At 36.5% G+C, this 23,592-nt stretch overlaps 1 protein-coding gene across 2 annotated transcripts in view; it reads right to left on the reverse strand.

Moving 5' to 3' along the window:
- Positions 1-23,592, reverse strand: part of LOC127644247 (protein FAM193A-like) — a 56,933-nt gene that overhangs the window by 26,195 nt on the left and 7,146 nt on the right. The window contains exons 2-3 of one of the 2 annotated variants that reach the window (XM_052127334.1): positions 18,139-18,207; positions 7,926-8,165 (exon numbers count right to left, since the gene is read on the reverse strand). In XM_052127334.1, coding sequence (XP_051983294.1) covers positions 7,926-8,165; positions 18,139-18,207 — 309 coding nt within the window. The remainder of the gene's footprint in view (positions 1-7,925; positions 8,166-18,138; positions 18,208-23,592) is intronic. The other variant, XM_052127335.1, reaches the window with a different exon arrangement.

The following is a 23,592-nucleotide window of genomic DNA, read 5'->3' on the forward strand; positions in this document are numbered from 1 at the left end:
CACCTCAACAAACAACCCACGTTAGTTTCTACTTCAAATGAACATATATTAAAATTAACTGTTCAAATTGTAAATTGTGTGACACAAATATAAAATGTCTTTGTATAATTGATCAAGGAGCTCTTAAAGTATGTTCATACAACAAACAAACATAATAAATGCATGACAGCTATAATTCTATGTAGCTTCTATTAGCAGATCAACAGATGTGCATTCTTCCAAAAAGAGGCCCAATGTCATGTTTTTCATGGACTGGGAAACAAACCAAAGTCCAAAACACCATAAGCAGGGTTCCCATAACTTTTGACTGTTGAATTTCCATGACTTTACAAGTAGAAGTTTGTGATAACTGAATAAGTTGCAGTCTCATTTAAACTGTCCCGCATATCAGAGCCACAACAGACACGTATGAGTCTGTTCTCTAACCGTCTGATTCATATAGCACACAAAACTGAAAAATGCTTTCTCAATCAACTCAGCACAAATCTGTTTGGCTTGAACTTCCGCAAGTAGATGCACACAGGACACATTATCAGTCTGCGTTGATAGAATGAGCACTTTTGGAAGACAAAAATAGTCACAGAATTTGACCAAGTTTCCAGGTTAGACATATCAAATCTTTAAAAGATATTTCTCAGAGTTTCATTTGAAGCACGTAGCAGAAAGTGAAATGGATATCCAAGAGCAGAGCAGTATTTTTTGCATTGTTTACTGATGTCTGTTAAATTCTCCATAGTGGTGTTTTTTGTGCAATTGTTCCGAGACATGTGCATTATTAATGTAGGGCTGTCTCAATACAATCAAATATCGAAATATTCTTACGATATTGTATCGATACTTAGATCCATCAATCGTGATATATTTATTATATTTTCAGAGTAGTCAGATATGCTTCTATGAGACACAAAAGAGACTAACTAATCCTGCAGGATTCATGGTTTCTCTCATGGATATGCTGGACCTCTCTCATGTGTTTGGATCTAGGGCCGGGCAAAAATATTGATTATCTACTTAATCTTAATTTGTACAATCCCAATGTCTATCCTTAAAATGCCAAGATTGCTTTTTCTACATATCTGCAATTGCTAACAATCAGAAAAATTGTCAGTGGCAGGTAATTTTTTAGATTTCAAGCACCAGTGTTTGAGTGTTGAAGTGGCATAGAAGTTCAGCACAGAGATCTTTTCACTGAGTAAAAGTTGACTGAGTACAAAGACCTGATCCAAACAAACCACTTGTTGATTAATAATGTCTCTTTTAATATCCCTTTGATTAAACTTGTGCAACATCATACCTCACTTTCAGTTTCACTGTAATCAATTGTGCAGTTTTAATGCTGGTGTCTCAGAGGTCAAAATGTGTGGTTTAAAGTGTTTTAGATTGTTTCTCATCATGTGAGCACATGTAATACAGTGAGAACTGGGCACTTTTCAGCTCGAGAGTGAATCTGCACTACATTTACAGATGATTGTACTATATTAAACTGTATATAATGCAGAAAATAATGTATAATATTGCTAAGGGTCCTGAAATTTGAAAGTCCTCCTGATATGCCAAATGTAATGTCTGATTTCACCAGTAAATGTATATCATAGCAAACATTATTTTACTGAATAGTTTAGAAAAATTTAATCAGCGAATACACTATTTTAAAACCTACAATATTCATTTAAAATACATAAAATTTATGTAATCAGTGGCAGTGCACAAGCATATGTATCTAACACAATTATGAATTTTTTGGCTGGGCAGAATTATTAATATTTCTATTCTGGTGTCACTATTGTCCTCTACTGGGCTGATTTTAAATTGTATTTGTCCCACTTACTCTTTAATAAACAGTACTTTTTGTTCTACAAAGTTTTACAAATAATGAAAGGAACTGTTTTGCATATGTACTGAAAGAAACAATAATAATAATAAATTCAACTTTCATGATTCAGGCTTTGTTCAAAGTTTTGTGAGTATAGAATCATGAATTCAGTAATGTAACTCAAACCAAATCCTTACGCACTTTATCGTGTCTGGATTTTTTTTTAAATGTTCTCCCTAATTTGGAATGCCAAATTCCCAATGTGCTCTTAATCACCTAAGTGTGGTGGCGTACTGACTCGCCTCAATCTGGGTGGCGGAGGACGAATCTCAGTTGCCTCTGAGTCTGAATCCGTGCATCTTATCACGTGGCTTGAGCACGTTACCATGGAAACGTAGAGCTTGTGGAAGCCCACGCTATTCTCCGCAGCATCCACGCATAACTCATTAAGCGCCCCACCGAGAGCGAGAACCACACATTATAGTGACCACGAGGAGGTTACCCCATGTGACTTTACCCTCCCTAGCAACTGGGACAATTTGGTTGCTTAGGAGACCTGGCTGGAGTCACTCAGCATGCCCTGGATTATGACTCCAGGGGTGGTAGTCAGCGTCAATAATCACTGAGCTCCCCAGGCCCTATCATATCTGTTTTAAAATTAAAATATATTTATCAAAAAAATTATCAAAGATTAATCGATTATCAAAATAATTATTAGTTGCTGCCCTAGTGACGTGTTTCACAATACATATCGTGTCGTGAGGTGGCTGGCGATACTCAGCCCTAGCCATTATACACTCAATGAGCACTTGATTTGGAGCACCTGTACACCTATTTATTCATGAGATTATCTAAAAAGCCAATTGTGTGGCAGCAGTGCAATGCATAAAATCATGTAGATAGGGGTCAGGAGCTTCAGTTAATGTTCACATCAACCATCAGAAGAATGTATAAAACAAAATTCTCAGTGATTATGACCGTGGCATGATTGTTGGTGCCAGATGGGCTGGTTTGAGTATTTCTGTAACTGCTGATCTCTTGGGATTGTCAGACACAACAGTCTCTAGAGCAGGGGTCAAGAAATTTTTTCACTAAGGAGCCAATCAATTTTTTTTCTGGTTGGTGCCATACATTTTTTGGAAAGAGCCATACCACAAACGAATAATTTACGATTTTTAAAAACAAGGTTTTTAATCAAATTAAATGTTTATATTGCCCATAGACTACTCAAAAACAAACAAATATGCAAAAATTAATAGGTAATATGTTGCAATATGGAATTGAGAAGACGTATTTGTGTGGGTCTCCATAAAATTACTTTTTACAATTACAATTGTTCATGAAAAATGTAACTTCCCTTTTGGGCTATACGATATGTAAAATTTTTTTATGATAATTGCATTTAAAATATCGTGATATCCGATTATATGGCAACCCCCAAGGTCAGTGTTTGCTTTATTGATTTTGCTTTAAAAATTGTATTTAATGAAACACGAAAAATGTTAAAGACATTTCTAAATTCAAATTGTGCTTTAAATGAAACGAAAAAAGCTATTAAAATAATTTAGTGATTAAAAAATCTTATATATAACCACCTCCCCAAATAGAAACATTTACCATCTCCAACGGCCCCATTTGCCATCACGCAAGAATCAGAATGTGGCAACATGTGAAAATTACTAATAGCATACAAATTAAGAACTAAAGACAGTTATAAATGTAAAGATAATTCTAATAATCATCATAATAATAAATAAGTCTAATAAATTCCCTTGTGTTCCCAAAAAATGCTACCAAATGTGTGTTCTTACCAAATGTGTTTGTATTGCTTTTGGTAATACAGTTTATGCTGCCTAAAGAAAAGAAAATAGAACTGAATTTTAGGTTCAAGGTGAACTTGTCTTGTATTATAATTTAATCACATTCATCTTTGTTTCTTTAATACAAAGACACCTGTATACATTACTGAACCTGCAGAGTTGCGTTCACAATGTGTAAGAGCGAACTGCTCTGTAGAAAAAAAGCGAAACTCACAGTACCCAGATAATTTGCTGCATTCTCATAGACTACATTATTCTTGCAAACAGTTTTCAGTTGAAAGAAAAAGGAGTGATACATTATTACATGCACTTGTTCCACGAGACAGGGTCCCGTTGCACACCTCAGAACAAACAGTGATTCAGGTACGACCATTGGCGACTTTTCTTTTGTCTGTTCTCAAAAACATAATAAAGTGTGTTTCTTCAAGCGTGTCTTTTTGACAAACAGCAATTCTTGTCATGTGTCACTCCGAGACGTCTTACAGGTCACCCACCTGTTGCTGGTAGATACGCAAAATGACTTGTGCATTACATACATTTGGACGAGGAGCTCGCATACTGGATTGAGCCTTGTCGAATTTTGCGGGTGGCGGGTGCTATATCACACATAAAAAATAACTTTCATAAAATTGCTTGTAGAAAATGCTCTTAAGAGCTAAAATCAATAGTTATTGGGAAACAAGGCCTAGAACTCTATGCATGTGAGTGTCTTGCAGAAGCGCTTTCATTGCACTCGTGAACAGCGGAGCTCACTGCGCACATATAAAATCAGACACGCATCGGCTGCTTTTATTTCGTGTGTTCTTCAAAATGTAATCACGTTTCGTCAAACATGCAACATTGTGTCTAATTTCTTGTAATATATCACTCCAAGAAGTCTTACAGGTCGCCTTCCACAGTGACTGGTACATCAGCAAAATACTCTGCATGAAAAATTTGCATTTGCACGGGTGTTCATTTCAAACCTTGTTCACCAGGAGCAAGCTGTACGATAAATTTGGAAGAAAGAAAATCAAAACAGTGTCACTGACTTCCAGCTTTGCAAACGCACCCTCAGTTTCTGTTGGAAAAGTATCTCTAGAAAGTTTTAAACATTCTTGTGTTGGTGAATGGTGAGACACCCGGCGAGTCACTTAATTTTTAAGAGCCAATTGTGGCTCGCGAGCCATAGCTTCCTGAACTCGGATCTAGAGTTTTCACAGAATGGTGCCAAAAAAAGAAAGAAAAAAAAAAACATCCTGTGAGCGGCAGTTTTGTGGACTCGTTGATGAAAGGGGTCAACGCAGAATGCCCGACAGAAAGGCTACAGTAACTCATAACCACTCTGTACAATTGTATTTAGCAGAATAGGATCTCGGAATGCACAACATGTCAAACCTTGAGACAAATGGGCTACAACAGCACAAGACCACATCTGGCACATTCTTAGGACAATAGTGCTCCTAAAAGAAGTGTTCAGTGAGTGTATAAATGATTTTTTCCTCCATGTCGGTCTTTTATTATTGAAAGTTACATCTCTGATAACCCCGCCCCTAAACCCCTAGTAATAACGGAAGAAAAATAATAAAAAAAATACAGTGATTTGTCACTTAACATGTCAGTTAGATGTTTATTCCTGTCTAATTGGGTGGTTCTTCGCCAACTGAAGCTGCTATAGAGCCCAGACCTATGCCGTAGTTATAGGTTGTTTGTAGGGTTGCAACGGTATGAGATTTTCACGGATCGATAACCATCTCAGAAAATTTAATGGTTTCATGGTATCACGGTATACAGTATTACACAATTATTATTATCAGTTTCAATGAAACTTTAATGAGTGAAAACATAAGTTAATGTTTTTTTTTGAGAGGTTGAACAAATGCTTTATTATAATTGAAACAGGAAAAAAAAAATGTAATGGCGGTATGTGTAAAAAAAGTCTCTTGAAAATAAATAAGCTAACAGAATTATAATAATAAATTATAAACATGATAAATAAATAGCAAATAACTATAACATGTTATGTAACTAATGCATGTCAGTTTACGTGTTAGCATATCATGTTAAATTAACAACTAAATAAAAAAATAACATCAGCTGAGTGAGCTTTTAAAGTAATGTCCCACGATTATTAATAATTAACATATACAGTAGGTGTGCGACAGCACAGCCAGACTGCTCCTGTCTGTACCTTTAACTCAGTGGTTCTCAACTGGTTTTGCTTCAGGACCAAGATTATACATTGGAAATCAAGTGGTGACCCACAGTAAAAACGTAACCTGTATTTAAATGTATCCTGGGTCATATTTCTTGTTATCTTGCATAAGTTTTGTTCATGGTTTTCAAGTACAAGGACATCAAGGGACATTATTTTTGTTGTTTAAAATCTACAGGAAGTTTTCTCTACCCCCTTTTAAAAATTGAAGAGCATATTTACTTATATGAGCCCATTATTATCCCATTTGTTTCCTAATTTCAAACATAATTCAAAGAGAACATACATGTTACACAGGAGAAAAGGCTCCTCATTACCATGGTTAGGTCACTGTAGCTAGTCTTGAATAACAGTAATAATAAAAACAACAAATTATTGTATTTATGAAAAAATAAATACTAGCTTAAACACATCTTTAAACTTCAACTACATCTTTCACTGTTGATATAAAATGAGGTCTAATAGATTCTATCTTTAGATTATTTCATAAGAAAGAAAATATTTTGTCAAAATATAAGTTACTTTTACTCATGTAAAATTGTAAAACAATTTTGTAAAGGTGATTATGAATAATGAAAAAAATAATTTGCGCATAGCACAGTTTTTCTCTTTTCCTCCTCAGTGATGGAATGTCAGAGCTGCCTACTGTTAGATGGGTTTGACTTGACTTCCTCCATAACACTTTAAACTAGAAAAGTCTCAAAAGAATTGAATTATTTCCAGATAAAATCATTGTCTCATGGCATTAAAAATAGGGCAGATCAGGAGCACATGCTTCACACTCAAAGGGGTGCTGCTGTTGTCATAGGTCTGTCTACGAGAGACTAAACATGAACTAAATATTTTTACAGCATTTATTAATCTTGGTTAATGTTAATTTCAATATATAGTAGTACATTTTTTAAATACAAAAGTTGTACAGGTTAACATTAGTTAATGCACTATGAAATAACATGTATTAACAATTGTATGTTTATTACCTAGCATTACCAATGATTAATACATCTTTCCCTCATCTTTTGGATGTCACACTGTACATTTTGCAAAGCCATATTTTGTACTCACTATTTAGAACAATTTACCTTTTAAATGCCCTACATGGTTCAAATTAATGCATAGAATTTAAAGGTGCACTCAATCACTTTAGTCTTTGTGTCATCTTGGACTTACACTGACACCTAGCGACATGGATGCAACATCATTTAAAATCAATAGTTTTGAGTTTCATATGCCATTGTAGAAATTGAGTATTCACAGTCATTACTTTAATCTATGAGTGAAAGTGTCAAATAACAGGATGGTTACTGAGATTAAGCGAGTAGTATTCAGCTAGTCATATGATTCTAAAATGGCAGCCCCCATGTGCGGACCCTCTCCATGTAAAATAAAACAGCTTTTATAATGTTATTGATATTAAAATATACTGGAATATAGGCTATGCATGTACATTAAAATGTTAAATGCTGGATTTAAAGTGAATTCATTAACATTTACAAACACGCATATGGACACAATTCTTAAAAACTTTTTTTTGGCAACTGACGCAGAAAAGAGAGAAATGTTTAATGTGCGTACTCTGTGAGAAGCGCTCTACAAACAGCGAATCAGAGACAAGCATCAACAGCTTTTCTTTTGTTTGTTCAAAATAACAAACTTGTATTGCTGAAAATAATTTGTTTAAAAATTCCATGACTTTTCCAAAACATTGTTTTACATGAGATTTCAAGGCCTGGAAAACACAATTCTTAAATTCCATGACTTTGCAGCATTTACATGAATGTACGAACCCTGTAAAAATGAAACCACTAGCCCTAATTAAAAACAAAATATAACTTGGGATGTTAGTGGTATCACACAGCTGTCTTCATCACAGGTGCAGAGCAAACACCGCAGTGCTGTAACTGCTACAACTGGCAATAAACATTACCTACAGATATCTAAACTTATATTTTGTTATAACAAAAGCATAACTTTGATGACAATCAAATGCTTAATGCCATCATTACTGTAATCCAGATTCATTATTTGTCTAAATAATTTTTTTAATGATAAAAGGCACAGGAGAGACACACAAGTGTTGAAGGCAAAAGGGACGTACCAACAGAGACTGGTCAAGGGGGGGTTGGCGGTCGTCCTTCTCCACGGTGCGTTTGCAGTCAGAGCAGACATAAAGAGGCAGTTGCAGGGCATTGGGAGATTTGGGCGACTGGGCAGTGCCATTCTGACCGGATCCTCCCACATCCTGAAAGATGGTGTCCTTGCGTTCGCTACGACATAGCAGGCAACGGTCACTTGTGGTGTAGGGGGCCCTCTGGTTCACCCCGAAAGTGAACGGGGTCTGAGGAATGAGAAAGAGAGAAAAGGATCAGCAACCTTTGTAAATGACACTTTTTATTGGAGTATACTGTATACTGTTATAATATACAAATCATACTAAGGTTTTGCTCATGAATATTTATTCATTTGATAATCCCCCACTGCCCAAATAAACAGAAGTTTTTTTGGAATAAAAAAGGACCATCTATGCCAGAAATCACAAAATTGTGTGAAAAAGAATTAGCCCCATCCTGATTTATTCTGTTTTTATGTATCTCAAACAAAAAAAATTCAAAAAATCTACTAAAATGTAATAGAAAACAAAGGCAATTGTAACATAATTTTTTTTTAAAATGATCATGTTATTTATTGAAGCAAAAATGTTATTCAATACCAACTCTGCCTGTGTGAAAAATTATTTGCCCCCTTGGTTACTAAATCCCCAAAATTATGAAACTGCATTCATAATGGGGTTCAGCTGGACTAGACACACCCAGGCCTGATTACTGCCAGCCCTGTTCAATCAAATCAACACCTAAATTGAACTTTTTCAGCAGCAAGATGGCTCTCACCCAGCAGCACACTATGCCAAGGTCAAGAGAAATTCCAGAATTGATTAGGGAAATAGGTGATTGAAATACTGTGTAATAAGTCTGGGAAGGGTTACAAAGTTATTCAAATGGCTCTGGGACTCATTATCTCCAAATGGAGAAAACTTGGAACTGTACTGATACTTCCTAAAAGTGGCCGAACTTCCAAAATTCCTCCAAGAGCACAGTGATGAAGTCGCAAAAAAGCCAAGGACAACATCCAAGGAACTGCAGGCCTCTATTGCATCAATTAAGGTCACTGTTCATAACTCCGCTATCAGAAAGACACTGGCCAAAAATGGCATTCATGGAAGAGTGGTGAGGCGAAGACCCCTGCTAACCCAGAACATCATTAAGGCTCATCAGTTTTGCCAAAGTTTTCACATCAGTGATATAGGTGTTGGATAACTTTTTTGCTTCAATAAAAAAAATATATATTTGAAAACTGTATTTTGTGTTTACTCAGGTTCTCTCTGTTTTAGGTTATATCAAGTTTGAAGATTTAAAACAATTTAGTATGAAAAATACCACAAACAAAATAAAATTGAAGAAATCATGAAGGGGACAAATACTTTTTCACATCACTGAGGTTGTCTTATGTTCCAAATTGCATATAGACTATAAATACTGCGTCCCTCTCTCTCTCTCTCTCTCTCTCTCATGCAGCAGTTTATTGTACACTTGGCTTGTTGTTTAATGCGAGAGTGCGCAGTGAGGAAGTGCATATTTATTGAACTAAAGAAGTTACAGATGTATCAACCTTAATAATAATTATGTTAATTCAACATGCAAATGACGCTATACCGTGTCTCTGTAAGCAAGTGATGCAATAAAACCATCGCTCCCATTTATAATCAACAAGGTTTTCTACATCACAAGCGCATGACGTTCGCGCAATCTAGTTTTGCCTCATGACATTGTGGTAATCCCTCATAATACAGCACCTTTGAAAAGAAAGGCAGAAATAGCTAAACATTTTTGTGTTATGCTACCAGAACTACTGCAGGTTGTAGAGAAATGCTTCAACACCTGTTAATCTTAACATCTCTCTAGACTAGAGCTCCATCTGAGGTATACAGGTATTTTCTCTGCCATGTAAATCAGTCAATTTTAACATATAAATTATGTTATAATATAAATAAATAATATTAATTCTAGACTATTAATAAAATAATTAACCTGAAAATATATTATATGTCTATATATATATACACACACACTGAGCACTTTATTATTCATGCGATTATCTAATAAGCCAATTGTGTGGTAGCAGTGCAATGCATAAAAATCATTCAGATATGGGTCAGGAGCTTCAGTTAATGTTCACACCAACTATCAGAATAGGGGAATCATTTTATTATAGCTATGTAGACATGTCCCATTGACATTCTACGGACGGTAAAGTCATGATACTCTCCTATGATAGAGCCATGGAGGTTGTTATTTCAGTAAATAAAAGAATCTCTGACATTGCTTCCCTGTCAGTGATCAAATTGAATAAATGAGCTCTTAGTGCTATATTATAATACACAAAACAAGCCCAGATGGGGCTTGTAAGAAACATTTTAATTACCACAGAAGCAAGTCAAGTCTTAACTATCACCAAAACACAGAATGAGACGTTTTTGTCTACTCATGATAAGTTCAAACTTGGCACTGATGCTCTGACACGAATCATGAACGGAGGCCTCACGATTGCTCTAACAAAGTGGAGAGTCACAGTCTACCTGCAGATTAATATTGTGGAGGATGAGATATTTAAGGAATTAAATGCCCATGGCAATAAATATGCAACCTATGGAGAAACTAGTTCTTTCAATTAGTCAACCTCCCTCTTTGGGAAATGTTTAATGTTACTTGATTGGCGCTATTTTAGTGCATTTCTTGTGGAAGGCGTTGTTTGGAAAATGTTAATAAAGCATTATTACAAATTGTTTTATTTTCTTTCCCAAGATAGATTGCATTTGAATTTTGACAATAAAATAAATATTATATAGTGTCAAATTTTGCACAAAAATCTGTGATTAATCACGATTAACTACAAAAAATAATGCGATTAAAAATGTGAAAACTGTCAGCACTAATATATATCTTTAATATACATATTATCTGTTTTCAATATATTATATCATAAGGTTGTCCTCTCAGGATTCCATCTGTTTTGCATCCATCTATTTTCAGTGCACTTTGTCAACACCAAATGGACATTTTTAATGTAACCATTGTGAATTGACTTGAACTCTTAAAGTGATAGTTTACCCAAAAATGAAATTCTGTCATCATTACTCGCCCCATGTTGTTGCAAACCTAAATTACTTTCTTCCGTGGAACTCAAAATGAGATGTTAAGGATAATGTTATTTTTAAAGATTCAGTGAATGTGAATGGTGAATAAAAATCTGCCAAAATTCTATCGTGAGTAATGATAACAGAAATGTCACTTTTGGGTGAGCTGCCCTTTTGTTGAAGTATTTTTTAAAGGTATATTTTAAAGGTTTCTGCCAAGAACAAACATGTGTAAATCAGCACATGAATCCATCACGTCTTGCTGGGAAACAAGTAACTGAAGGCCAAAATGAAGGCTACATACTTTAAAAATCATTCCATCTGAATATATTGATGTAAGAATTGAGAAAAGTATGAGAAAAGACAGATTGTTGTAACTGCCCATTCAAACGGAGCGGGGCAAAACGCTCTTAACTCGAACTTGTAGCATTAAAAAAAACACATGAATGAACACATTTGAGGGCATGTAGAACGTACAACTTACTAAAATGCGTCTTCTCTCATGTAATCACCCAGTCTGTAAATGTTGAAATGACAATAGGAAAATATCAAGCTCTGGAACACTTTGGGGATCAGCGCCTTTGCACATTGCATGCAAACACACACACACACACACCAGTGACCATTGCATGCCCAATCTATTCTCGGCAATGGAAGGCTATCCCACAGGTCTACTGTGGTACAAGTCACAGAAAATTTTACTGATGGTAAAGGAATGTCACAACACACAGTGCATTGCACCCTGCTGCATATGGGGCTGCATAGCCGCAGACTGGTCAGAGTGCCCATGATGACCCCTGTCCACCGTCAAAAGTGCCTACAATGGGCATGTTTGGGTTGGAACAGGACATTGGAGCAGTGGAAGAAGGTTGCCAGGTCTGATTAGTACCGTTTTTTTTACATAACGTGGACAGACTTTTACCTGGGGAAGTGATGGTTCCAGGATGCACTGTGGTAAGAGGACAAGCCAGTGAAGGGAGTGTGATGCTCTGTGAATCCTTGGGTCCAGGCATTCCTGTCAAATCTACCTAAAACATTGTTGCAGACCAGGAACACCCCTTCATGGCAATGGTATTCCCTGATGGCATTGGCATCTTTCAGAAGGATAATGCACCCTGCTACACTGTAAACATTGTTTGGGAATGGTTTGAGGAACATGATGAAGAGTTCAAGTTGTTGCCTTGGCCTTCAAATTTCCCAGATCTTAATCCGATTGCACATCTGTGGGATGTGCTGGACCAACAAGTCCAATCCACGGCGGCTTCACCTCGCAACTTACAGGACTTAAAGGATCTGTTGCCAAAGAATCTGAGCCAGATACCACAGGACACCTTGAGGGGTCTTGTAGAGTCCATGCCTCGGCAGGTCGGCGCTGTTTTGGTGGCACGCGGAGGACCAACAGATATGCTGATAGGCATATCCAGATAGGCAGGTGTTCATAATGTTTGGCTCATCTGTGTATATTTTGATATATCGTGCAGCCCTAGCGTATGAATATTTAAGTTACTTGTCTAGACACTACCAGACAGTTACCCAGAGACATCTGGATGTCCTAATTAATGCATTTTAGCATAATTTTGCATTAGGGCTTACTCAAAAGACTTTTTTAGTTGAATGCTGCATTTGTGCAATAACTTTGTTTTTATACAAAGGCAAACTTTGCACTTTTTTAAGATTGACTTGAATGTAAAGAAATGAACAGCAGCCAACTGCAGAGTGAAATGTAATTTGTGCATAATGTTCATTCATTAAGGAGTTTTCGTTTTGATGCCATTATATACAGCATAAATTTAAGAGTTTGATCAGTCAGAAATCACTTGCACCTATTCACCCAAATTATTTCATTTACAAATGCAAGTGTAATGCTCATAATCACATAATCACAAAGATTTTTATCTTAACATTAGGTGTTCTCCAAAGAGTTCTGAGATATGATTTTTTGCTTAATCCCCATTCACAAAACAGCTAAGAGCATGTTTTAGTAATAAGAGGTGGCGTTGACCTTGTTGCTAAGGATGATGTCAAGTTTTATTAGCGCACTTTTAAATCGCCCTCAGTGATTGTCAGACATGGAACCACATTTTTCAGCTAAGACAGACAACAATATATAGAGCAATTTGTAGATCGGTGATTGTCTCAACTTTTTTGCCCCTCGTGAGTTTGCATCCCTGTGAGTTATAACATTTACAAAAACAATGACAGTCGGACCACTGATTTAAAAAAAAAAAAAAAAATCGTGGTATTTCAGCCTTAATACTTTGGGATGTGAATTTTATTGTCAATAATTCAACGATCGTGTCCACATGTAGTATGCAGAAAACAAAGTATCTAGTCATAAAAATAACATTAGCAATAAAACGCAGAATGTCATGGAATATAACATATTAGGATGAAAATTAAAGTCATCAAATTAAAATTGTGATATGTCCTAGTATGATAATTATAATAAAAATTATCTGATTTAATTGAATGAATAAATAATCTGCAAGTGATGCATGCGTCAAAATGAAAGTGTACAAGTGGCTGCTTATACACTGAAAGCACCTCATCATGATCATCATGTGCACTCTTGTGCGTGTGTGATGACAGATCAGAGCACTCTCAAGTGTGCAGCACATATAGACTTTGTATTTATTTAATTAAATCACAGCTTTACGGGAATTGATAAATCACATTAGGCCATGGACCAAACTGCTTATCTGGAGCCAAAACTGCTTATCTGGTGCCAAAACAAAAGCTTGATTTAAATGGATACATGTGTTTTTGATAAAATATTACAGTTGTTGGGTGCAAAAAATATCCTGAAAACGTCTTGGACATTTGTGACTTGAAAAGAGTGGGAACTTCTTTCTTTCTTTCTATCTGTCTATCCATATTTTGCTGTATATCTATCTTTGTCTATCTGTTGTCTGTCTTAGCTGACATATTGCGGTTCCCTCTATACCAATCACTGAGGGCGATTTAAAAGAGCACGCTAATAAAACGTGACGTCATCCATAGCAACGAGGTCAACTCCACCTTTTTTTAATAAAACTTACGTTTTGTGAATAGGTTTTAAGCTCAAGCTCCTATCTAGCCGAACAATAATCATTTTGAGTTTCAATAATGTCTTTTAGTAATTGTAGAGTCGAGGGGTCAACTCTCCGCTCAACACCAGTGTCAAGCGGTGCTTTTAAAGCGTCACTGAGGGGCTAATTTACGAACTTGCCACACAAGAAAGTGCGAGGCTTGCACAATAAACATTGAAATCATTTATTTGGAAGAGAAAAAATTTCAATTGCTTTGATTGCAGAAAGTAAAAAGAGGACTAGTTTATGATTAGGTCTTAGCTTTTTTTATTTTTTTTTTGGTGCATGTAATTACTGTAGTCCAATAACTGGGGTCTCGGCTACTGTGACAATGTTTATGAAGGTATGTACATCTTCATAAATTCTCTCTTCAAATAGATCTTCATAAATTTGGACAGTTTTATTTACAGTATATTTATAGTAGCGTTGTGCTCTCAAAGACATCTTTTGTGTGAGACAAAACGTGTGTGAAAAACACTTTGGTGTGAAGTTGGAGCCGAGGTTGCACTGACACATCAATTCATAGTCTTCAATGTATAAACATCAGTAACTTTTACACATTAATAGCTCTTCCGCCCTTTTATCAAGGTTAACAAAGTAGACTCATATGTTGATGCTGAAGTAAATGAACAACATGCCCCTCTCATTCATTCGGTCAGTACATGTACCAGGTCATTCAGTTTGTTTATAAATGAGAAGTTTCATGAGAGCCGCTGTCATGATAAATTGAGTCCGCCCAGTAAATCGAGTCCCCATGAGGGTAACCGTTTGTAATGCCTGAGCAAAAACCATAAATCATGTTATCGTGATAGCATGTCATTGAAGTCTAGGCTAACAGAAAAACATGACATATCTTTCATTTTACAATCAATAACTTCAGTTATATATTATTATGTTTACCATATGATTTAAAAGACATTAAATGTCATATTTACAGACATAAAACTGCATATACCATGAAGTGAATTTGTAAGTGTGACGAGGAGGGCGGGGCTGGGCCGTGAGTCGGCAAGGCCGGCCCACAATTGGGCTAATCAGCCGAGGAGAGGAATAAGGCAGAATCGGATGCGGTACATCGAGAGAGAGCCACACACATCTGCCTTGTGCGTTTATGTTTGTGTCTTTTAAGTTTTCATGAAACATTATTTTGACTGTTCAGCCGGTTCCCGCCGCCTCCTTGCCCATTTTAAACCCTGTTACAATAACATTTTTAATCAGGCACTGAATAGCGTACCCACTGAGCCAATGGAATCGCTGTGATGTCATATGGGGACTCATTTTATCATGACACCATTTCTCACAGTTCACATGCTGCTGTAGCCAAGAACATGATTGGCTGTATCTGTAACCTATCAAGCGATCAGCCGCAATTGCAGAGCACATGATTGGCTGCTGCTGTAATCAATCATGAGGGTGCAATCACCCTTAACTGCTGATGTTGTTTCACAATGCGCAGCCACCGGCAGTGACAAAACGATAAAAATTTGAGTATTTGACTCCTATTCCGAGTCCCGATCATTACCATGTTTTGTACATGTGACAGAAACCTTGCTAGCAAGTTTTATTATACTTAAATATTTTCCAAGACTTTTTTACAGGACATTTAGGTATTTTTCTAATTCTCCAGGACTTTTCCATGCCTGGAAAACTGCATTGCAAAATTCCAGGATGTGTGGGAACTAGGGCTGGATGATTTGAACAAAACGTCATATTGTGATTATTTTGACAAATATTGTGATTGCGATTTGAACTACGATTATGATGGTAATGTTTTCCACATGTTCAACTGCAAAAAGGCTACTGGGGTTTTCACACTTGTGTGAAAAAAGAACCAAACTGAGACCTTTTTTTCAGTTCAACCACAAACAAATAAACATATAAACAGTGAAACACGTCTTCTTCATATTCAAATGTTACCATCCACCTGTTTTTGTCCATTTTGTGACAGGGTCTCAGCCCACTAATCATCATCATTAGTTTTTGAAACAGTCAACATGAATATTAGGGATGCTCCAATCAGGATTTTAACATCCGATATCGATCTCCAATTTTCTTTTCATCTCATCAATCTATGCTGATCATTTAACTTTTTATCAGCACCTCTGTCAAAACTGATATATGTAAGCTTTCTGCTCAATGTCACTGTTAATTAAATTACCTTGTTGGTAAAACCATAGTTATTGCCTAGATTTTGCTGTCAAAAATATTGTTGGTTGAGTGAATAATGCAATAAACACAAAATATAGTTTTAAAATATAAATGTTACTCTTTATTCTAGGCCTTAAAAACTAGTTGGCTTATATATTTGTTTTTTACTGTATATAATATAGTCCTAAAGAATGAGGCTTAATGTCAAGTTGAACTGATAATCCATTGGTATAATTACATTTCATTATATTTAATTTAGTAATGCATTATAGTATAGTAACTAAATATTTGATATAGATTTATTATATGTACGTTCCTTCCTTTTCATTTTGTTGAATGTTGGTAATATTAATTCCACTTTTACTTGTTTCCACGGGGAGCATGATAAGGGCAAAATGCACTCTCGTGAGGTAAACAAATGACAGGAGAATGGAGGAAGAGAAGTTTCTAGACTCTACAGGTGTTACTGTTAATGCTGTTTGCTCAGCAATCATTTAATAAAGACGTTTGAATTATAACCCATCTTGTATTCTGCGTTATTATTATGATACCTGTGCCTTGCAGAGACTGAAATGCTTCACGCAGGATTCGCTAGTTTAGTGTAAATAAAGCTTTTAGAGCATGTAAGCAAACGGAACCGAACTCTGAGCACTTCTGTTACTCCAAGCATGACAGGGAGTTTTCAAGCACAGAACCGCTCTGAAAACACTGTAACTTAATATTGACTGGACAGAGCAGCGCAAATAAACTTTGAGGAGAGCAGAATATTTATATAATTAAATTGCAGCCCTTTGCACTTTAATAATCGCACAAGGTCATAACGTGGTTTCGATTTTATTTTGATTAATTGTGCAGCCCTAGTGGGAACCTAGACAGACAGACAGACACAGAGAGAGAGAGAGAGAGATACAGGGTTTTCCTGCATAGAGAATTACTAGGTAATTACTAGAGACCTAGGCCACCTCTGTCAAATTTCGTGCCGCCTCTGTCTGTCTACAAAACTCAGACACATGAGACTCCTCTGCAACCCGGATTGAGGTGAGTAACCGCACCACGAGGACCTAATAAGTAGTGGGAATTGGGCATTACAAATTGGGGATAAAAGAATCCCCAAAAATCCAAATTGGGGATTTTTTTTAAGGGGATAAAAAAAATACAAAAAATGAAATTCCAAATTCATCCATGCTACCGTTTTATTGAAATGTGACCAGGGAGTGCAGAGTTGTCAAAGCATCTCTGGTGTAATTGGGTTGTTTCGGTTTGTGGGAGAGGTAACTGCATCTCTAACTAAGTTTACAGTCAAAAAAACACCCACACGATTCAGGCGATAACTTTTTTAAATGTCAACATTTGAATATTTATAATATTATAATATATTATTAAAATACATCGACTCAATAGTGGTCCAGGCGATATACCTATTTAAATAGTCAAAGTCATAATAATATTCTAATATATTGTTTTTAATGTGGATAGATGACAACAGCCATGCTTCAGATTTTCAAAGAGTCAGGGACTTCTAAGCTGTCGTCGCTTTAGGAGCTAAGCATTAAAATGCTTCATGAATAAATTAAATTACAATTTTACGAGTTTTAAAATTAGGAGTGGCACGCCCCTAATTTTTAAGAGTTGCTACTAAATTTCCTCATTATGAGCTACTTTAAGATTTTTTGTGAATACAGGCTCTGATTTGGTATATCCTCAAAATGCACTAATGGCCGTCTACTATAGGAGATCACACTCAAAGACACAGAGTGCAACACTAGTGCTTCAAAACAGACTCGACTTACACCGGATCAGTCTTTCAGGAAATCACAGCTGTGCTGCCATAGAGAGGAAATGCAAATATGTCAGAGGCTCAGAGCACTGCAGAGGTGATGCAAAGAGAGAGATTTGCCTGTTACCTGAAGGACTCCTGAGAAGTCAGCATTCACTGGACCTTCTGAAAATTGTGGTGCGCCATTTACTGGAACCTGAAGAGAAAGATGGCTATAAATCAACTCATTCCAGTCTCAAGGTTATAACCCAGTTATTACAATAATGTAATTACACAGCACGTTTACCTCTTCAGTTCAAAGCAGAAAGAGTGCAAACTAAATTCACTAGTCATAGCTGTCAAATCGAAAGAAAGTAAGCTCTGCAGCAGCAGGCAGCACAGAGTTAAATAAGTTCACCAACAGAGGTTGAACCAGAATGAACCCTTGACAATATCAAACCTTTTGTAGCACAGTCCCTGTTAAATATTCCAGCTGCAATGAAATATCTACTGTATATTATTTTTCAAATACTGCCGCCTCTGGCTGTCAACAAAACTCTGGTGGGTGTCTTTGTGGAAAACACTAACAAATGTTGAACTCGGTGGATTGTCATTTGTAACAATAAGAATAATAACAAAACTTGTGGTCGAATAGTCGCTTGATGTCATTTAACGTAACATGAGATCATATAAACAATAATGATGGCACGCGAGACAAGAGCTGCAGCTCGAAAGTCTTATAGAAACACAGATCACAGCTTGGTGATATATCTTTATTTCATCCTTAATTAAAGTTCATATAATACGGGAGCGTTACATGTAAAAAAGCACAAACTCCGAAACTGTCATTTTCTGCGTGGTCAGAGCTGCTTCAACCAGACGCGGAAAAGACCCAATCTGAGTGGGAGTCGAGAACGGGAGAGATTTAAAGTTCAATCTTAAGTGAAAAATAACACTAAAATTACAACGATAAAAAAAGATTATATATATATATATATATATATATATAGGTTTTGGATAGACTACATTGACAAATACTAAATGTTAGTCAAATATGACTAAAATGTCAACAGTTTTCATTGATTAAACCTACATGATGGATGAAACCTACAAAAATGGAATACAGTTGACTAAATATGATAAAAACTAAAAAGGACATTTGACACAGGACTAAGACTAAATTCAAAAACAGCTGACAAAATTAACACTAGTATTCAGTAGCCAGGTCATTAGGAGTGTATTATGCAAAGCCAAAGTTTAAGTGTTTTTAATGTCACTTTTTTATCAGTATGCTAACACCTCCGCCTCATTTTGAGCCAGGAAAAACCCTGTGATGTCTGTTTTTTTTACTTTCTGACCCCAATTTCTGCAATTCTCCAGCTGTGATCCTTGGAGGTTCTTTGGCCACTTGAACCATCCTCCTCACTGTGCATGGACACTGTATTTTTCCAAGTAGGGTTGGGCGATGTCCCCTAAATTGGCAGTTGACGATGTTGACAGTAAAACATCACGATGGATGATGATATCGTCGGTGGGGGGTTGGGGGGATTATATAATTTCATGTCATTTTTAAATTATATGAAAAATTATAATTTCGTTATTTTACTAACCCAACTAATGACTCGTCGGCGCTTTATCAGTAGGTTGCACGACACGTGAAGCATTTTTTTTTTAGCTTTCACTTAAGAAGAGTTGTGCACTTTTTATTTTAATATATCTCTTTACATAAATACTATTTTCCACTTAAAAACTATAATTTCGTTATTTTACTCACTGATGAGCAAAAGGTCGAGGCAGAAATGACCATGTACCTGCAGGAAATGGCCATTGATGGGGAAGAGGACCCGCTGACTTGGTGGAAAAGCGAACGACAAAAGGTTTCCGTTCATGGCAAGATTAGCACAGAAATATCTGTGCATATGTGCTACCAGTACTCCATCAGAGCGGGTCTTCAGCACAGCGGGTAGTGTAGTTACTCAATCCGCAGCTTATTAAAACCAGATAAAGTGAATATGTTGGTATTTCTGGCCAGAAACATCGAAATTTAAACATGGTCTATGGTGAAAGATATTAGACTTCTTTACGCATTTTTCGCCATCCGTTCTGGAGCTATTCGATTTTGCATATTATTTTTTAAGCGTTCATTTGTGTAGTTCATATGACCACTTTACAATATTTCAATAACATAATTTATTTTGTAGCCTGTGCTGAAGTTAATTGTGCTGCTAATTATAAGTGAAATGTTAATGCCGAATTTCGGTATGAGTGTTGTAGGCCTACCCGTTTTCATGTTCTTTATTTGTTGTTCTTCTATGTTTTAATAAATGTGTGTTATTCATATTCACCTTGTTTCTTTCATTTGATTTGACATTATGGATTTATGGCCAAGGAAATTTTTCTTTAAAAGTATTAACCAGACAGAAGTTATTTGACGTTCGCTGGTCTGGGTTTATCTTAAACTGCCGCTTCAGTGTATACAAGAGCTATGTGACAATGAGCAAGATTTTCTGAGACACTACAACTACTAATAATTAATTAATAAAGGCTATTTTCTTGTAGCCTACAACATAAAATATTTCAATCTAAATGTACAGTGTAAGCCATGTAAAAAAAAAGACAAGAAGCTAACAATGTCAAGATCAATATTTGTGCAGCCTGCCTGACACGGTATTTTCACAGACCAACACGTCACGTCTCTGGCATATACCACAGTATTTAAAATAGCATATATGCATTAGTTATATTCTCAATTTAATTTACAGAGCAATCCCTGCAAAGTTTTTAGGTTAACTATAGAAGAGACTAGGATTAGTGAGTCACACTAGCAAGACTCGCAAAAGGGGGCGTGGCATCACGATGGTGGCTCTACATCGTGATGTTGGTCAGCCATCACGATGGACGATGATATAGTCCATCGGCACAACCCTATTTCCAAGCCTATTCTAAAGATCCTTAGTTGATTGGAACTTATATAATTATTGCCCTGATGGTGGAAATAGGCATTTTCAATGCTTTGGTTATTTTCAGACACTTTTTTTATTTATTTTTTTGCTGCACATCAGAAATATATTCTTTAGTCTAATCCACTGTGATTGATGATTAAGGAATTTGGCCTGTATGTTACCTCATATTTATAACATGCTGAACAATGTAATGTTCCAAGTCACCCAGGTGCACTAAAAATTTCAAATATGAATGGGAATAAACTTCAGATATAATTTACTCATAAGAATTTCTAGGGGTGCCAATAATTGTGGCCAACGTGTTTTGGAGAAATATATTTTTTTCACAGCCTTCTTTGCTCGTATTTTCCAATGTAGGGATGGATCGACTAGGAAAAAAGTAGAGATGCACCGATCGAACAGCCAGGGACCAGAATTAGCCGATTTTCCACATGCTCGGCCCGGACCGGTAACCGGCCGGTCAGCCTCACGTCTTACCGATTCCAAGCCGGTCCGTTTTGTTGCCAGCGGCGCAGGCAATAACGTCACAGCCGCATGTAAACATGTCATTGCCGTGGGAGATCTTCACTGTGTGAGTGAAGAATGTATAAAGTTCGAAATGTGTAATAATTGTAAGGCCAAAGTAAACCGTGGGGGAACCACCACAATAACTTTCGGATCAACAAACCTAATTAGACATTTATAACACCATCACCCAGCTGAAAATGCCAATTTTAAAAAAGAAGCTAAAAAGTGAAAGCGGCTAAAGCTAGCCAGAGCTCAGAGCCAGCCACAAGTCAGCAGCCTCTCCTATCATTCCTTGGTATGAGCAGCGAAAATACCAAAGCAATTACGAGGAAAATTATGGAATTCATGGCCCTGGATGACCAGCTGTTCTCCATAGTTGAGGAGAGAAGGATCAGAAATCTGATACATTTCCTCGATAAAGAGTATGAGGTACTTTCCGATATCACGTTGCCCGAGTTGTTTAATCTCGTGTCATGTAACACACGCAGCCTGTTATCTGTCAACATTTGGGTACACAAACCGGGGGAGAAGGGAAGGGGGGTGCTGGATGGCAGAGGCAGGCTATATACATACAAATTGTGCCGTTGTGATTTAACGTAATTTATCCCACCGTGTCCGATATTAAAATCAGTGCGACACACATTGCAAAAGGCGTGGGCATTGTCGATATGGCTTCGGGATATGAAATTCAATTCTTCCATCCAGCTGTTGTTAAATGTACATGTATATTTAGTTTTTTTTTTCACCGGAGCACCAGCTGAGTCTTCTCCTCCCCTCTACCAGTGATGCTTGATTTAACATCCCGTGTCTACTGCCTGCGCAGATATCAACAGCGCAAATGGGTTGTAGGTTGCCAGATTGTGGTCATAAATTATTTGTAATGTGTATGATGTGTCGATTGTGTGGGTAGGATGCGTTTCATTCAAGATCTGGCAACTGGACCACCTTGGAATAATATATTGATGTGATTATTCATATAACGTGGTTTGGGCCATACAAATTACGGGAGTTTTTTTGGGAGAAATAACAAAATGGGAGACTCCCGGGAAAAACTGGAGTGTTGACAGATATGCAAGCCGTTCCCGAAGCAGTGCCCAGTTTTACAACTGATATTTGGACATCTAACGTAAGTTGAGCATATTGGAACCTTCAGTTTTTCAGATCTTTGGAATTGTTTTGTTAGACAAGTAATAAAGAGAAAAAGGTCCATTTATAAAATAGTGGAAAATGACATCTGTTATATAAAGCAACTCATTTGCAGTTAATTGTTATTTCTACATCTTTCTAGTCACAGAGCACTTTATTTTGAGAGTTGTTTAAGAGAGAGAAGATCCTGTAACTTAGTGCAGTTTGGGGGAAATTGTAATGTTTAATAATTTATTTATTATGAAAATAAAATTTAGCATTGAAGAAAGGTAGATTTTGTTTGTATATGCAGTCAATAATAGTTCTTAGAAAGAAAATCTGAAAAAAAAAAATCGGTATCGGCAGGTCACACTTTCAAAAAATCGGAAATCGAAATCAGCCAAGAAAATTGCAATCGGTGCATCTCTAGAAAAAAGTTTCTCAAATATTGCAATTTGATTCTACTGTGTTCCTTTGCCTGCAGTGGACAACACTGAAAAACTGACAATACAAAAAACGGCTATAGAATACAATGTATTGTTTACTAACATATTATTGAACATAAGCAAATCATTGGCATACAGTTCACAGCAATCCATTTCGCAAGTGAATTTGTCAATCAGTTCGAGATTTATTATGAGGGCTTGTTTAAGGACCCGTAAATTTCAACAAGCATCAGACATGCTTGAGTAGCATCTCGGGTGTACTGCGTCATAAACATAAAATGTTTAAGTCACTGTGTCAATTTAAATATAGTTTAATACTTAGAACGCATCTAGAGATCCCTTAGTTCGAATTTGCGCTCCATCAAATGTTTTGAACGCAAGAACGTAACAAATGTCTGTTTTGTGCTCTCTGGTTGTTTTCTTCACTGTATAAACTGCGCGTTGCCACACAGCTGAAATTTAAATTACTGCCCTCTGGAGTAAACAGGTGGTACTACAACCATGCATTTCTCAGGAATTTTCCTTATTACAATCCGGGGGCATTGCGATTAATTGTGTTAA

The sequence above is a fragment of the Xyrauchen texanus genome, chromosome 5, assembly GCF_025860055.1.
Source record: "Xyrauchen texanus isolate HMW12.3.18 chromosome 5, RBS_HiC_50CHRs, whole genome shotgun sequence".
In the NCBI taxonomy this organism is placed as follows: Eukaryota; Metazoa; Chordata; class Actinopteri; order Cypriniformes; family Catostomidae; genus Xyrauchen; species Xyrauchen texanus.